At 40.8% G+C, this 18,033-nt stretch overlaps 1 protein-coding gene across 3 annotated transcripts in view; it reads right to left on the bottom strand.

Moving 5' to 3' along the window:
* LOC306980862 (protein phosphatase 3 catalytic subunit alpha) overlaps positions 1-18,033 on the bottom strand; it is a 98,580-nt gene that overhangs the window by 2,086 nt on the left and 78,461 nt on the right. The window contains exons 9-13 of one of the 3 annotated variants that reach the window (XM_079580393.1): positions 9,799-9,924; positions 8,817-8,888; positions 5,127-5,211; positions 3,909-4,006; positions 2,313-2,342 (exon numbers count right to left, since the gene is read on the bottom strand). In XM_079580393.1, coding sequence (XP_079436519.1) covers positions 2,313-2,342; positions 3,909-4,006; positions 5,127-5,211; positions 8,817-8,888; positions 9,799-9,924 — 411 coding nt within the window. Of the gene's footprint in view, positions 1-2,312; positions 2,343-3,352; positions 3,647-3,908; positions 4,007-5,126; positions 5,212-8,816; positions 8,889-9,798; positions 9,925-18,033 lie in introns of those variants that run through there. The other 2 variants (XM_079580395.1, XM_079580394.1) reach the window with 2 other exon arrangements.

Here is an 18,033-nt window from a genome sequence, read left to right as displayed (position 1 = left end):
ACCACTTAAAAAAAGAAGTGAATATGGACATGCTGTATATCATTGTAAAGCTAAGAACCTGGAGAATTAAATCGCTGAGTTAGGATTAACCTCCACAAATATATTTCTGATCGCCGTGCAAAATTCTGCTGTGAGCAATAGAGTTTGGGAATGTGACGTCATATCGCTAAGCATTATGGGATGAGCAGCAATTGTAAACTAATGGAGATTTTAAATGTTAAAATACTGGAGTTATTGTTCGCATTAAAACACTTGGATACCACAGTGAGTTAGTTTTTACCAGCAGTAACTCGGCCGCTAACAGAGTTGTTCCACGGCTATTTTCTCCACTTTTTATACTGTTTTTAGCTAATGTTAGTCTATGGAAATGTGTGCTAACAGCTGCAAAGATGGCGGATCTCCATGGTAACTGTGGACATTCCCGAAATCTATAGCGTGCTAAAGCTAGCGGGAGCATGCTAATGCTAACGAAAACGAATCAAGGCTGGGACAGAAACTATGATAGAAATACCTAAAGTAGCAAAATAAAATAAGTAAATAAAGTTTTTGGATTTTACTTAAAGAAATAACTGATCTAACATATTTGTTTTATACCCAAGGATATTTAGTGTAGAAGAGTCAATTACATTTTCACTCACAGAAAGACACTTTCTTAAAAGTATCTTGGTATCTGTAAATATTGGGTATCGGCAGATCCTCAAACCCCAGTATCGGTATCAAAAAAGCTGGATCGGTGCATCTCTAGACGAATTTACTATGTTACAAATGTGATTAGACCGCTTATACAGAGTAAAGCTATTTACTATAATAACTGTGCTTGTTACTCTTAACATTTAATATTGTTCAGTCGAACTGTTTGACAGACGGTACAGAATTATCAATTGAATACGAACTCAGTTGTTTAAACAAAGCAACATTAAAAATATGTAATTACTATTTATGTAACACTATAAAACATAAAACAATGTAAAATACCACTACTTAACACATAAACACTATGTTCTATGAACCAACTAAACACCTCTAATGTCTACTGGGCCCAGGCCTTAAGGTCTGCAGGTTTTCACTGTGCCATTTGGAAAACACCATTCTGAAAATACAATGGTAAGAGAGTTCATGCGTGTGGTTCTATTCATTTGATTAATATCATTAATAATGATATGAATAATTATTAATAATTAAGTGAGATGCTTGTGGCTGAACACCTGCAGACCCCGCAGGTCTTTGAGCCCTGTACGTCACAGAGTAAAGCCAAAGGGAAGACGAGATGAAGATACTCAGAGACAATAGACAGAGGGGACACTAGAGAAGCCCACCACATTCACTTCCACAGAGGACTGAACCCACGGACACACACTGCACTGTGCTAACACTGTACTGTCTGCTGGAGCATGCAGCAAGAGGGGCTTATGGGTAATCTGAGCCAGCCTCATTGAAGTTACAGGACAATGGCTGATAGAGGTCTGTTTGTTGGTGTTTGTTTGGAGGGGGATTGTGTGTTGCTGCATAGCACGGTCAGACACAGGTGATTAGCTCACAGGAACACGACACAGCAGACAGGTCCACATGGAGAAGCAGTGTCCTCTATGGGGCTGGAGAGGAAGTACGGGACACTTCACGTAAATAGCAGCTGCCACACCACTATTTAGCTCGCAGTTGAGGTTGTTCTTGCGCTGCCGACAATGGACATCATATCTTTTTGGCAAACAGTAGTGGTTTGTTTCGCTACCAATTCAAAGTCTACAATAAACTGGAACGTATGATACAGCAACAACAATTCACAACTGCTTCAGTCATTTCAAAGGGGAAATACTGAATTATGATTTCATAGCAAGAGAGCTGTGTTGAGAGAGGGCAGAGCAGGAGGCACATGATGTTTAAGGGTTTTGGTTAAAAACTGGGTTTGCACTGTGAGATAAGAGGGAACCCCCAAAGTAATAAACAATAACCCTGTAAAAATAAGTCAAATATCCTACTTTACTCAGGCTTTTACATCAATTATATTTCACCTTAAATAGACATATTGCAGCAGTGCCTTGTGCGTGCTCTCACTCAAACACAGCCTGACTGTGGAGACTGTAAAATCTGTGCTATGAAATGCTTCCCCTTTAAAACCGATGTGAGCACATTTTTCTCCTGAACTTACTTACTGTAACTCTGACTTGAGATCAAACTAAGCCATGTTTCGAGTTAGCCCAAACACCCAACACACTCTACTCAAGCACCAGCGAGATGAATGGAAAGAACCCAGCGGAGCGCCCCCTGTCTATTGCTATGGGAAGCAACAGAAGAGGGTGGCCAGACCCATTTACCTTTTTCAGCCTCAATAGCTTCAATAGTAGCTGAAGGAGAAGAAGAGGGGGGTTGCAAAACGGATGAGAGAAGGTGAGCAGGAGTTCAATTTGTCCCAATGAGCAGCAAAAGACACAGCCAATGGCCACAACAACAAGTCAACAACAAGTCAACCTCCCACAGTGTGATGACGAGGCGTGTGGACTGAGAGGACAGGGGCGGAGGGCACACGTATACGAGGGGAGAGGGAGGAGATGTGACCTATGATAGACATGTGTTCGACTCCAGCTTGCGTGAAGAAGAACTCAAGATGGCGGACAGAGAAACACAGTGACGGAGCTACATGAGAGGAGACAGTTAGTTCAGCTGATTACAGTTTGGGTGTCAGACAAATAAAAGCGGTGGCAGAGGAGGAGGAGGAGGAGAATAAATCAGTTTGATGGTTGGAGGAGCATGTGGAGCGTGTGTGGGATCCAGAAGTGAAGAATGCGTGAAGAAAGAAGTACATGAACTGAAAGATTTTTAAGCGTCAGGTTTGTAAAGAGTTGGATGGGACGGTGAAGATATTGCTTAGTACATACAGCAAACTACTTGGATCTACTGGTGTTTTATAAAATGGTACAATCTCAGCTCTATAACTAAAGAATAGTAGCATTTTTAAAACTTTCTGATTGCATACAGTTATGCAAAGTTATTCACAACATTTAAAGTGAACACATCATGCATAAATGGGGTTTCAAACTTTCTTTTATGTGTCCTTATTGATATTTTAGGTGTTGTAATTTGATATACAGTAAGGTCTAGCAAGGAGTGAGCGACCGGGCTGGTTTGATTTCGAATTGGCCTGGAGCTCCCTCTGCAGGACAACGCTGAAAACAGGCTTTTGTGTTTAGCCAGCAGTTCACAAATCAATGGCAATGTAATGAACACACTTTATGGCTCAGAATGGGTTTACTGATGATCTATAGACTTGGATTCATCAAAATGTTCAGCAGAAAATGGAACAGAACTCCGGATATGGTTTTGAAGTCTGTTGCATGATGTGTCCCCTTTAAAACAGTTTGAAACGCTATTTGGACTTGTGATGACTTAAGCTCGAGTTTGAACCAACGAAGTAATGAAGCACGACTTTCTAAATGATAATAGTTGAGAATCACACATCTTGATATTTGCTTTGAGAAACAGAACAAGACAAATTTCGAATATAAAATGGCTGGTGAGCTTCCAATTCTTCCCTGCGGCGTCTTGTCAAATATCGGTTTGCAAGTGTGAAATTCAACATGGGAGATTAAACTAAAACTTAAAAAAACACAACATCAAAAATACTTGCACAACTGGATTATACCTGCGGTTTCTGGGAAAGAGGAGAAAGAAAAACACACAGCATTTGAGATCAAACAGATAGGAGTGGAGCATGTTACAAAGGATGAGCGTACGGAGGATGTCGTTTATTTCAGGAGAATATCGGTAGTGGTTATATGGATCAAAATAAATATCGAAGTCAAAGTGATGGCATGACTGCACACCGAACAGTGCTATCATGGGGACTGCTGTATTTAAGGGGGGAGTATGCGTCTTTGCTCCATGGGTCCATGTTGCTACGGCGACACGCTTACCATTTTCTAGCTTCTCCTTCCCTCCGGACAGCACTCCGCTTGGTAACATGCCCGTCGGGGTCAGGCCCTTCAGAGTGAGCACGCTCTCACTCTCCTCTCTGCAACCAAGACAAGGGAATGTATTAGTAACTTGGTCCGGGCATCGTTACATTTTCATTCAATACCGGTACTGTAACGATGCTTGGTTTTCGATACCAATACCTGAGCGATGCTTTTGTCGATATCTATACTAAATTATTTGTCATATAGAAGCAGGAAACAGATTAATGATATTCCTTTTCATTTAATTTGCATTTGTGTCATTTGTTTGAGGTGAAACAACCACAAAACTTCCTTTAAAGGGACTATATGGAGGTTAAAAGTATTTTCTTCCCCCATGAGCCCAGACCTGTTCACCATAATGCCTAAAATCCTGCACTGTCACTCAAAAAGTTGTTACTTTGGGTCCGAAGTGCCGTCATGCACGAGACTGCAGTTACCCATAAGACCTGAGATGGCAGTGGTGAGCATAAAATGACAAACTCCATCTAGACTACAAAACTACAAAACACTTTCCAAGTTTTTCTTATTTTTTCCCCCATTTTCCCCCATTTTTTTCCACGTTATTTTCCAAAAGGTTCCATATTTTCCCCCCCAAATTTTCCCAATTTTTACATTTTTTTTTCTAAGTTTGCAATAAAACTTTCAATCTTTTTTTTTTACATTATTCCCCAAATTTTCCCCCAATTCCCCCAAATTTCTGTTTAAAAAAAAAAATAATTCTCCCAAAATTTTACCCCAATTTTCCACCTGTCTTCCTATTTTTTTGCTTTTTCTTTTTCAATTTGTCTTTCCCTTTTTTTCTTTTATATTTAATGACCAACAGGATTTCATGTTTCTTTTCAGTACCTGTATTCTTTTCCTTTTTCTATACCAGTAGTAACTAAACCTTCTTTTGTACCCAGCCGTAACTCACTAAAGAAGAACCAACCAAACTGCATTTTACAAATTCATACAAAGTAAGTAGTGACTAAAATAAATGTCTCTAAATGACGGTCAGCACAAATTCAGTAAAGAAAACAAAACAAAAAAAACAATCTTCAACTACACAACGGTGTGTAGTTATGATCTTCCAGGGAGACCAGCTCAAACTCACAGAGCTCACTCCTTTCATTAAAAAGCTTTTCTAGAGAATCACTGCATTTCCCCTGCAGTTCAGGACGTCCTGTGTGTGCATACCTGAGCACAGAGAATACCCTGGCCATCTTCCCAATGGCGCGGATCTTGTTGCGGATGACCTCCTTTCGGGCCGAAGCGGTGGCACCTGGCGGGGTCACAGTCAAAACACAGTCAAACAAAACCGGGACTCATAAACAACGACCTGAACCAGGAAGTGCATTGTCTAAAAAGAGGATTTCTTGACCTAATTAGGCAAACGCTAACTAACCCCCCCCCCCCCCCCCCACAATGCAACATATTTTGGTTATTGTGGTTTCAAATATTGGTTCACACTTCACTGCAATAAATCCCAGCATTCCTTGCGCTCATGCTATCTGTTATGACACCGACATGCTAACTTTTGGGAAAGTATCTCGTGTCCCATACGTGGAGCTCACAGCCCTTCCTGTGAGCGAGCCCTGCGCACGCTCGGTGTTTCCCCTCCACCGTGGAAAGCGTATTTCGTTCTTTTGTTAGAATAAAGGCCCCAGAGATGAGATGTGGAAAATGAGCAGAGAATGAGGAATGGGAATGAGGTTGAGGTGATGGAAAAGACAGAGGTGACAAAGGCGGTCTCGGCCCCAACTGTGCGTTTCAAATAATCAACCCTAGCAGCGCGTAGTTTCACTCATTTCCTTTACACTGGTGAGACTTTAAGTAAACACGGCAATAGACAAAAAATAAAGCATTTCCCTCAATTATCACTGTGTGTAATAATTGCTATTAATGTTTTATTATAGGGAAACTCACACAAGTACTATTAACCCTATTAACCTCTTAACCCCCGCCTCAACCGAGTGCATTTCCTCCAGTTCGGCTTTACCCAAATCTAAAAGCTTCTCGTCTGGAGCTTATAGTCAATAGGTAAAGTATATTTGTAAAGCTAAGACCTACTAGATGATGCCGTGTTCTCGTCACTTTATTCGCGTTCTTTTTCATTTTCTTTTTTTGTCACTTTTTTGCTGCACTTTCTTTGCCTTTTCTGTCACATTTTCATTGCAATTTTGGTCACTTTTTATTATGTTTTTGCAACATTTTTGCCACTTTCTTGAAGAGTTTTATCCAATTTTTGTTGCTTTTGTTTTGACTTTTTTGTTGCATTTTCAACGCTTTTTTTTTTTCATTTTTTTGGTCACTTTTTTATGGTGTTTTCTTCTTGTTTTTGTCTCTATTTTGATGCGTTTTTTTTTTCCAAGAAGCTTTTAGATTTGGGTAAAGCCATATTGGAGAAAATGTGCTCGGTTAAGGTGGGAGGTAAGAGGTTAAAACTAAAATACCTGTGACCCTTTTTCATTCACAAATCCTTACTTTATGTATTCACTGTTGAGTAACACAGTCCGGTAATGCTCCATTTTAAAGCCACATTCCATAAATCAATCAGAAAAATGTGACATGTGGTCATTTCATTTTTAAGTATGAGAGAAGACCAAATCTAGTAACACGGGAAAAACCAAAAAAAAAAAAAACAGTTTAAAGCGGTTGTTTCTCTGTTTTGCGCCAGATTTGTTTGGGAGAAATCCAATCTCTATGGACCAGTACCAGACTGTTTTACTCTAACTTACTGGACAGGAATATTCTTAACAACAACCTACTATAATTCTATTAAAATGAGTAAAACTAATGTTCAAATACACGAGAATAACTTTTTTTTTTTAGTCCCTCATGCTCTTACCACCTACGATGTTCACTCCTCCACACGAGTGCTTTCGATGTAGTAGTAATTGCAGATCACAAGAGAGCCAGTGTGCGAATGTTAGCTTTTAAAACAATTGCGTTAAGTTAAGACAGAGAGGCAGGGAGGCAGGCATTGTCTATCACTATCCTCGAACATGCTGCTACAACAACTACAGTCTGTACCTTTTTTAGGGGGATATATTAGCTGTCCTTCTCATGAAAACACCCCCAGAAGAAGAGAAGAAGAGAGGACAGAGAAGTCAGTGATGGCAAAGAGGCAAACAAACAAAAAAAGACAAAGAGGAAGTACCAAACGAGTGAAGGGGAAAATAATAAAATATATATATATAAATGGCTTGAACTTAAAAGTCTGGAAAACACAGAAAAAGAGAAGTTAGATGAAGCAAAACCGAGAAAGTGTGACCACGTGAGCAGGTACAATGAGGAAGCGTGTGAAAGAGACAGTAATGTGAAAATACAGCAGAAGAGGGGAGAGCTTAAAGATGAATGAAAGAAATGCAAAACTTAAAAAAAAAAATACAGTGGTGGAGCGTGAGAACTTGTTAGAGGTCGACCGATGTGGGATTTTCTAAGGCTGATGCAGATTTTTTGGGGGCTATATTGGCCGATGCCGATATGCTCGGCCGATGTTTTTGGCCGATTTTTCAAAATGTCTGGTCTATAATCCTGTAAAAACAAAAATACTTGACCACTACAGCAGTGGCCGATTATACTTTATTACTTCACTTGATTCAATCATAGTTTCAGTCCCAGCCTAGATTAGTTTCCGTTAGCATGCTGCCATTAGCATTAGCATCCAGCCGTTAGCACTAGCATACTGCTGCTAGCCACGGCATTTTGCACGGCGATCAAAAATACAATTACAGAGGTGAAAACTAACTCAGAGATTCAATTCACCAGGTTCTGTGCTTCAGAAATTATTGAACAAACTTGTAGCTAACCAATTTTCATCGCAATGTTTCTCTGTTCCCCTGAGGCCTAGGGAGTTGTGGGAGGATAGCGGCTTTTTTCCGTGCTAGATCGACTGATAGTCGAGTTCGGGAATGTGATGTCATATCACTAAGCATCATGCGATTAGCAGCATTACAAACTAATGGAGATTTTAAAAGGTAAAATACTGGAGTTATTGTTCACATTAAACACTTGAACACCACAGTGTGTTAGATGTATGTAACAGCAGTAACTCAGCTGCTAACGGAATTGTTCCACGGCTTTTTTCCTACACTTTTTGAACAATTTTTAGCTAATGTTAGTCTATGGAAAGGCATGCTAACAGCTGCAAAGATGGCGGATCTCCATGGTAACAGTGGAATTTCCCGAACTCTCTTGTAAAATCCCCAATTATCGAACTGACCTCTAGAAATGTTCAATATTTTATTTGTTAAATTGTAGTACACATTTTGTAAACACTACATCCAAGTACTAGCAGTGTACAGTAATGCTTGTCACATAAATGTAGTATTTCATTAACACTACTCTCATATGGTGTACTTTTACTAGAGTTCCTTATCCACCACTGTAGGTACCGCTGCAAACAGAGCCTTGGATGTTGTTGGGGGGGAGAGAGGAGCGGGAAGATGTCTCAAACTGGTGTGAAAATGAACTAATGTGACCGCAGCCGATGTTATTTTTCCGGGGATTGTCATCTTTTAGTGTTTGTTTAAGCTGTTCCCGAGACTCTGCCACTCTGCCCCTCTGTGCTGTTTACAGAGGAGAGGATGAGGTCATTTCCTGTTTAGCAGCGAAGGGTGAGGCCGTCTTAGGAAGTTGGTCACCTCGGCGTTAGATCGGCCCTTCGCCAAACAAATTACCGTGAATATTGTGTAACCGAGTGTCTGTCTTAAATGCTTGGGAAATATCTAAAAGACAATGATGAAGCTACTTTAAATCTGGAAAACAGTATAGACAAAACATGTAGTTCATATTGGGAGCAAATATGGGAAGTCTCGTCTTTGGTAAAGGTCGCCCTCTGCTGGATAAGAAAGGCACAGCAGTGGCTTGTTGGGAGTTTCTTACCATCCAACTCCTCGTCAGTCGTGAGTTCATCGTTGGAACAGATGCTCAGTACGTTCACTAGCATTTCGGTCACTACAGGAAACAAAACGAACAAGAGAAGAAGTTAGTCTTTGAAAAGCAAAAGAGAATATGGTGCAAAATACAGAACTGAGCAAGGGACTTTTGATTTGACGTTCAAAAATGTGGTCAAAATATGAATTTATGATGATTTATAATTATGTTGAGTCACTTCCTGAAAATATGACTACATGGAATTATTTGAAAATATTCTAATGTTAATGTTCGTAGCTTCCACACTGAGTTTAAATGGGACCACTACAATATAGGCAACTTTTAAATGATGTTTGGAGTTTTCATGATTGAACATTGCATTTGTTATAACCTGTTTACCACTTTTCCTGCGGACACAGATAAGGTATACTTGATGAAATGATAAAAACATTAAACAGGTTTATGTTTGTGTACTGCAAATCAATAAAATGAACAAGGGAATTGTGATGTCATGACCTCGAAGGTTTCTGTGGTTCCACAATAAAAAAACAATGCACTTTTAAGAGCCATGTTTCATTGTTTAAGTCAACAAGGCAACAAATAAAGTAACATTGCAATCGATCTTTCTGCTCGATACTGTGCATTGAACTGTTGAATAGTGTTGATTTATTCCGCAGGTGTGACCAACTCAAAGACACTACATAATGCATGACACCATTAGAAAGTTAAGTAAGAAAATCACTACTTTCTCAATCTATAATTAATCCTGCAAAAGGAAATGAAAGGCATTCCACCCCATTTAATCAATTTTAGCACTTCATTTATTCACATATTTGGGCATTTGAATAATTTATCCCATCACAGTGTGTGATTATAAATGTTTAAGTGCTTTGCTGGGGCCACATTTCTCGACGGCAGGCACATTTCCATTATTAACCGGCGCAGGTGAGTGTTCATATTCCACAGTGAAATCGTTGGAGAATAGACGTACCCTTTTCTCCGACAAACGGCAGGGACCAGGTGAAGACGTCCATAAAGTTGGGGAGCCAGTACGGGTGAGGCGAGCAATTGAACTGCCGAATGTTCATGACGTTATTCTCGTACTTCAGCACTGCCGCTGTGGAAAGAGACGAAAAGATGTGTTTGCAAATGGACTATGATGATGACAATATGACATGGAGTAGAAATGAAAAGGTATAGCCAGAGCTGCCCTGGGGTAGACCGAGAGAAGAGAGTCTGCCACCAACACCACTCACTCACTCTCACACTACACTCACACAAACAATGACACCTTCATTGTTGTGATGTCTTTCCCAAGAACACGACAGCAGCGGGAGCCAGGATTTGAACTGCTACTTTGAATATTACTTCTCAAAAACATGAAGAAAAAATAAATGCTCAGAATTTCCCGATACCCAGTCCAGATTAAATACTCATCTGGCTTTTAACACCTAGAACCCACAGAATAATGTCCAGGATCTACCATATTTTTCAGACTATAAATTGCACTTTTTTGTCATAGTTTGGCTTTGGGTGCGACTTATACTCAGGTGCGACTTATATATCAAAATATATCATTTCACATGCTTGTTATTTTCATACTGACAGCCACTAGAGGGCGTTCTAGGCTTGTGTACCTGTATCTACTACTCCTGTACCACAGAAGTTTTAACCTCTCAACCTCCGACTTAACCAAGCGCATTTCACCCAAATCTAAAAGCTTGTCGACTCGAGAGTTTTACAGCCTCATCGGACAGTGTAGCGCCTCATTTGAAAGCTAAGACCAGCAAAACTGATCAAAGATTCTTCCTTGTGTTGTTGCTGTCACTTTTCGTTGTATTTTTGACATTTCTTTTGTCACGCTTTTGTAATTTTTTCTTTTTAAGCTTTTTTGCCGCTTTTTTGTATTTTTATCTTTTGCCTCATTTTTGTCATGTTTTCATCCTTGTCTAAGTCTCATTTTCGTTACCATTTTGATGCTTCTTTTCAAGAAGCTTTTAGATTTAGGGAAAAATGTGCTCAGTTCAGGTAGGGGTTAAGAGGTTAAAAAATGGTAATCGAGCAGCAGAAAGAAAGTTTGGAGTGAGAGAGACACTTGTGAGGGACTGGCGAAAAGCGGGGGCTACTCTTACCGCAATGAAAAAACAAACCAAAAAAGCTAATAGTGGGCTAAAAGCAAGATGGCCACAGATAGAGGAACGAGTTTGCAAATGGATGCTTGAACCACGTGCTGCCGGGAGAGGCTTGTCAACGGTGCAGCTACGCCTCCATGCCCAGGTAGATGTCGGGAAAATATGGTAATAATTTTGTGTTTTTAAATGTTTTTTATCTTTCTGTGAAGCACTTCCTTCCTGGTGTTGTTGCAAAGTGCTATAGAAATAAACTTTGATTGACTGATTGATTGAGTACCTAGTTTTGAATGTACAAGCGAGCGTTCTCACACTTCATCATTAGATCAAGCATAAATCAACACCTCAGATATATTTCCCGTTAATGTGAACCAAATCCTGTTTTAATCATTATAATTTAGCCGATGTTCTGCTCCTCCAGCCGCCTACACCTTGCTCCTACTCAGCTTTTTTTCAACACACTTCAATCCACCGCTGAACGAGTCCACGGTGCTTTCTGCCTGAAGGCCAAAACACCACAAAGAGCAATCCACTGTTCATTTTCATTAAAGTGCAGTTTTATCAAACGGCTTATCGAACCACTGCTTCAGGGGGAGTGCATTTCTAAACAATGTATGTGGTTTTATGCAATGGAAAAATTTGTATGCAGCATGTTGAGTGAATTAGAAAAAGCTTCAGTTGTTTCCCTTAAGTTAATGCTACTTTCACTTTGCTTTGTGCATGTTAATTTAGAATAAGAGTGGTATCTATGGTAGTATCCTCAGATGGGTCTACAGAAAATGGAGCACACAAAAAGTTCCAGAACCATAGTAAAAGTTAAATACTGCCTAAAAAGCTGCAGTCTTTGCAATTTGTTACTTCCAATCACTCACATTTGGATAAAGCGTCCAGCCCTACCAACTTAGAATGCATTGCAGTATGCCGGAGCAATCCTGGTCTCCATTTCCTTCAATCCCTACGACTACAATCCACCAAACAGTACAAAACATGAATTAACACATCAAAACTGCCGCGCCGACGAAAAGCGCTTCAATTTGCAGAGAAAGGTTTTTTTTTCCCTCTGTTTAGGACATTTCCTCTGTATCGATTACGCCGCCGGACCTGGTCATTTACCAAACCGAACATGTGAAAACCCCCCCCCCTCCTGAACACATGGCTCAGCATTTGGGCCGCTGCACTTTTCATTAGTTACCATACAAAACATCAATTACTCAGAGAGAGGGGAGGCCGGGGGCAACGGGGCAACTGTTGGGATAGCAATAAACACTGTAATGCGAATGCAGTCATTTGTAATTTCAGCAGGCAATTTTCACAGACCAGAGGCAAGTCCGACTTATAGCTGGGTTACTAGGGCGTGGGCGGGGTAGGATGATATATATGATGAAGATACAGTTAATAATAGTTAAATACATTTGATGGTATATATTGCCACATACAGTTGTGCTCAAACGTTTACATACCCCCTTTTATTTTATTTTTTTTAACTATGTTTTCACTCATAGTTAGTGATTGTGTGAAGCCATTTATGGTCTTTTTAAATCATGATGAAAAAAAAAAAATACCAAAATGAACCTTATCAAAAGTTTCAAGATCCATAATAAAGAGGCACTTCATGATACATGGGCTGCATGGCCAAGGCGCCAGAAGAAAGCCATTACTTCGCAAATACCACAAAGTATCTGCTTACAATATGCCAAACAGCACAGAGACAAACCTCAATAGTTCTGAATGAAATGGGACTTTTTGGCCACAACGATAAACGTTACATCTGAAGGAATCAACTATGACTGTGCTGAACAGTGCACCATTCCTATCACCATTCATATTCTCTGAAAAATGGCCCCCCAAAAAAAAAGTACTGTGAAAAATGAAGGCTCTTAGTTGTCAACGCATGTTACATAGAAGCTAAAGAATTGAGAAAACCTACTGTTGCTAGTTGCTTAGCATGTACATTAAAAAAATCTAATTCTATGTTTATTATACAGTTTCTCCTTCATGGATTCAAAACCAACTGGTAAAATTGAACCACGTAATCAATGTGCTGTCCACAATATCGTTTTTTTCATCTTGTAACAAATGATTTGACCTCCGTGTAGCCTTGTCACTTTTGATCTTTCGCAGTTTCCATTAGCAATATTTACTTTACAGTGTAATAGAAACAAATAGTCCCCTACAAAACCGAATCGCAGCTCATCTATCAAGCCTCGTCTTTTCTTAGCGCCACAAAGAAGCTGCCCTTCTCCGTAATCACACGTTGGCCGCGCTCTATAGTAACAAGCATCCAAAACACTGACCACAACATGCCAGATTTGACCTCGACCATGATTAAGACTACGTGAGTGCAGAAGGGAATATATTTAGATGCGGGGAGGCTATCCTGAACATGCGGCGTGCCCGGGCAGGGTGGCCCAAATGCGGGGGTAGAAAGCGGACACCGTCGGCTAGGCTGGGTTACCGTCCAGGGAGGGGAGGGGGGGGGGGGGGGGACTTTCCTGGTGGAGGCTTCTCTCAGTCGGGAATAGCAAGTCATCAAAACTGGCATCCCAAGCAGCTCTGAGCCTCGGCGGGCGACGCGAATCAGGTCAGAAGGCTTCCTGCAGCGTAGGGCTAGACTCAGCGTGAAGCAGGAGTCAGTGTGAGTGATGAGGGGCGCTAATGGTGGAGCTAAGTTAAGTGCAGCTTTTTTGAACTAGTTGGGAGTAGCTGTTTAGAATAAATGTCATTGGATTTTATTTGTGAAGCACTTTGGGCTGCTTAAAGGGACTATACAGAGTTTAAAAAGGTTAAAACTAAGTATTTTCCTCCCCCTACATGTTCCAGCCACCACAACTGACTCTAAAATCCTGCACTGTGACTCAAAAAAGTGTTACTTCAGGCCGAATGCCGTCATGCACGAGCTTAAAGGAATAGGCCACCGTTTTTACATACCAAGATATGTTCTTACCTAACCTTAGTCGAGTTAGCAGCTTCTATTGACGGAAGTGAGCGGGGGAAGTCTTTAGGAGTTACTGCGCGGACGTTGTGCTCCTGTATCATTACGCCTCACAATATAGTACCCCTTTTTATCTGCTTATAAAATCGACATGTTACATTTCTGTGTAAATATACTTCGCATGAAAACACTTCACGTAACTTTATTTAAATTGGTAGCTTCTATCGTGAGCTTTTTTGGAGCTATATGACATGTGGGAGAGGCTGCGTATGTGCTCCGTTTGCGTGACAGAGCGCACGGACAAAGACCAGACGGGGATATATTAACTCGGCTAAGGCTAGGTAAGAACATATCTCAGTATGTAAAAACGGTGGCCTATTCCTTTAATATAGAAGGTGCAGTTACACGTTTGACCTGAGGTGGCAGTAGTGAGTATAAAATGGCCAACTTGCATCTAGCCCCTTTAAGCTGTAAATGTGCAATAGAAATAAAGTTGACATTGACTGTTTCACTATTCTGTAAATGTATCATGTGCTTTATGCCATTATGCTTGTGGTATAATAATTTAAAAAAAACATTATTAAAAATGAAAAGTTGGCATTGACATGAAGATGGGTGGTACAAGTTAAACTCCTCCTACTGGAACGGTATACTGGAACGGTATACTAGCCAGCTGCCAAACAAAGATCTTTCGTGCTGACGAAGCTTCTTGGATGAGACAGACTAGAAAAGTCCTGTACAAGTGAGATCTTACAGAAACACATAATGTGCAGCACAAAGCACGTCCCCTCCACCCCCTTTTACAATTTCTATAAATACATGCACAGATAAAGTAGTTTTGTGCCCAACTTGTAAAGTCGCACAGGTGTTTCCAACATGTAGCTTTCCAGTAGCTCTCCAGAACTTTAAAAGTCATTCCCAGAAGACTGTCTACGTTTCCACGAAAGGCCTGATGAATCAAACATGATTATTATCTTTATCTTCTATGTATCAAATGCACAACAATTGATTGTTGAGGGTCAATTCATTAAAGCTACCCCTTCTCTACTTTGACATAGATTTAGCATGATTCCTTTTCTTTCTTATATTCCTTTACACACTATACATACATTTCCCCCCCTATCAACACACAAGAAAAAGTAATACATTGATTATAATTTTGTGAAGGTTCAATCATTTTTCATAATCCCAAACAATCGCATTTATAGTGAATTTTGTTCCCATTCTATTATTTTGAAACACTTTCTACAAAGAGGCCGGAATATCAATATCAACTCCAATGGTCCAGTGTGCTCCTGCGGTCCTCAGAGCCGCGGTGGGCGTTTGTGAGGGTGCGTTGGCGTGTACAAAGCCGTGGCAGAGTGGGCAGGCGTTGCATAAACATTGCAGAGTTCATAAACACGCTGCAGGCACTTGAGCGAACGCAGCCGTGGAGCAGGACGAGCGGGACGAGCGGAGGAGAAGGTCAGCTCCCCACTGTAAAAACCAAATAGGATTCCCTTTAAAGGAACACCCGACTACCGCCCAGTGTGCTGAGCAAAACAGATGTGGTAGGGCTGGGAAACAACTGCTCCAAATCCTACTACTGCTACTACGCTTCACTACTACTACTACTACTGCTGCCAATATTAGAACCATTACTACTACAATTAAAACTGGAACTGCTAGTACTGCTACTACCTTTGAAGGAACAATATGATGCAGTTTGGATGTAAAACAATTCTACAGCGACTTCCATTAATGCTGCTAATCCCATTGCTGCTACTGCTACTTTGGCTACTACAGTTAATACCACTATTACAACTACAAGTACTGCGCTCTACTTTGCAAACTGGGAAGAGGCAAATTCCTGACTCTCCATCATGTGCACATTCTACAGACGGACAATTGAGAGCATCCTGAGCTGCTGCAGTCAACAACAAAATGTGATAGAATCATAACAATAATCTAACTATTATCAATATTACATCAAACATAATACAAGTCAAAATTACTACTGCGACTACAAATATTTACACTTACTATTGTTACATGAAATGTTAACTGAGTTCCATGTTTCTTGAAGATGCGAGTAATGCCAAATGTAAACTGGACTCTGCATGTCCGCCACTAGGGGGCTCTGGCGCTCCGATGTTGGCTGCGCAGGATGAGCTGAGGCCACATCCTGCTGGCATGGTAACACAAATCTGGGGAGGCCGACGCCCATCTCGTTAAATATTCAGAAGGGAGTGCCTATAGGCTGGTTTCCCCTGTATCCCTCTCTCTCCCTCTCTCCCGGTACGATCGGGGGAGATTCCCAGTCTCCTGTGCGCCTCACTGTGCTAAGTGCTGAGCACATGTCTGTCCTCAAGGTCTTCTCATGGGTTAGTATTCCACGCCACACACTTGTGCCGTCCCGCTACATTTAGTGCCCTGCTACTGTTACATACAAGACATGCAGGGAATAGAGAGGGGATTGCTCAGTGCACTGCAGCTCGGGGATTTTAATTTCTGCAATTCAGACGAATGAAAACACTGGTTATATAAATAATAAATAAAACATCATTGTTTTTCCACTGACTATCAATTAACACACTTCTTTTTATTTATAGCCTCACATGATTCACTAATGAGCAGGTGGCTGGTGTTGTAATGTACATGTGATCATGTGACAGTAATGTTAATGGCAGATTGTGTATACAAGAAGTGACAGATATGGATTTCAAATACATAATATTTACAGGGATTCTATTGAATGATAAACCAGCACTTGGCTAGTAACACTGCTCAGGGGTTGCCAAAGACGGAGCTGTGAGGCACTGAGCTGGGGGCAAGATTATTTCGAGACATAACTTTCAAAAACAATCAAATTGAAAGAATGTATATTGACATTTGAAGGGCTAGCTTGGCCCATATTTGTGCAAGCATAAAATCAACTTTGCCCCCGTGTTTGCACAAACATTTGAGGGGAAAATAAAAAAGCCCACAGAATGTTATGAAACCAATGCTAAAATAATTAGCTTGGCGCAGGCTAACTTTGTAAACATTATCCGTCTCTCACAATCATGCTCATTAAAAGTTGAGAAACATACTCCCTTTTTTGGTACAGGGTCTTTTTAAACAACTAACGATATAAACAAGTAAATCAAACATTATCCAACCAGATTGTAAATTGTTTAGACCCTTGAAATGGGTTGAAATGCCAAAAACACTTTTTGTTTTGACTGTAGTTTATTTAAAGCTTCTCAAGCCATATTGAAAGGTGAGTCATACTTGCCTCAATGCATAAAAAATAGTACATAAAGTTAGTGTAGGAAGTCTCAAAACAAGCACAATAGGTGAATACTCTAGCCAAGGGTGCACTGCTCCTTGCGGGTTTCCCCAGCGGCATCAAAGGATGGGTCAAAGGCAGAGGACAAATTTCCAATAAAGCATACCTTACCTAATATCAACCTAATGTTAGCGGCTGCTACATTTTAACATCCAAAGCATAACAGTAAGCTAATCCTCCCCTGACCAAAATTCAGGCTTAAGATCTGGAGATGCTGCAATGCGGTCGCCCACTGATCATTACTATATAAAACGTCCCTTTGGTATTCATTTTCTTTCATTATGATTGTCAGAAACATTACACGATTGATGCGGAGGCTGGTATGTCTTGGATCATTAACCTATGCAACACCTTGCCTACAATCCCACGCAGCAACCATGAACAACCTTCAAACATGCCCTGTGTTGTTTCCGTCTTGATTATTCCTGTATGAAAACTCGGTCCGAGTGGTCCTTGTTTACAGGGAACACCAGCGCTGCCCCGTATGAGAACAGATGGGTGGGCATCTGCAGTCCGGGACACTTTCCTCCTCAGCTCCACACTGCACTAGAGGAGGGGAGGAGCGGGGGCCAGCGCTGGCACCCACAGCTTCCACTCTGCTTTTATTTATCCCAGTGACTGAGCCAGAAGCCAATCAGACCACTCCCTTTTTCCCCTTCACCTCCGATGGACAGTCAAGAGCTGTTAAGAGGACAACTTAGGGTGAAATACCATGCCTTTACTCATCAAATAACATTACGGTGACTGACGGTTGAAGAAAACAACAAAGAGAAAAAAGTCAGGTTATAGTCACAAAAAAGGTGTGGCTCCATCTTTTGAGCAGGTGGTCATAATGTTATGCTTCATAGCACATGG

This window comes from Gobius niger (genome assembly GCF_951799975.1).
Source record: "Gobius niger genome assembly, chromosome: 21".
Lineage (NCBI taxonomy): Eukaryota > Metazoa > Chordata > Actinopteri > Gobiiformes > Gobiidae > Gobius > Gobius niger.
This window is presented reverse-complemented; position numbering and strand designations above follow the sequence as displayed.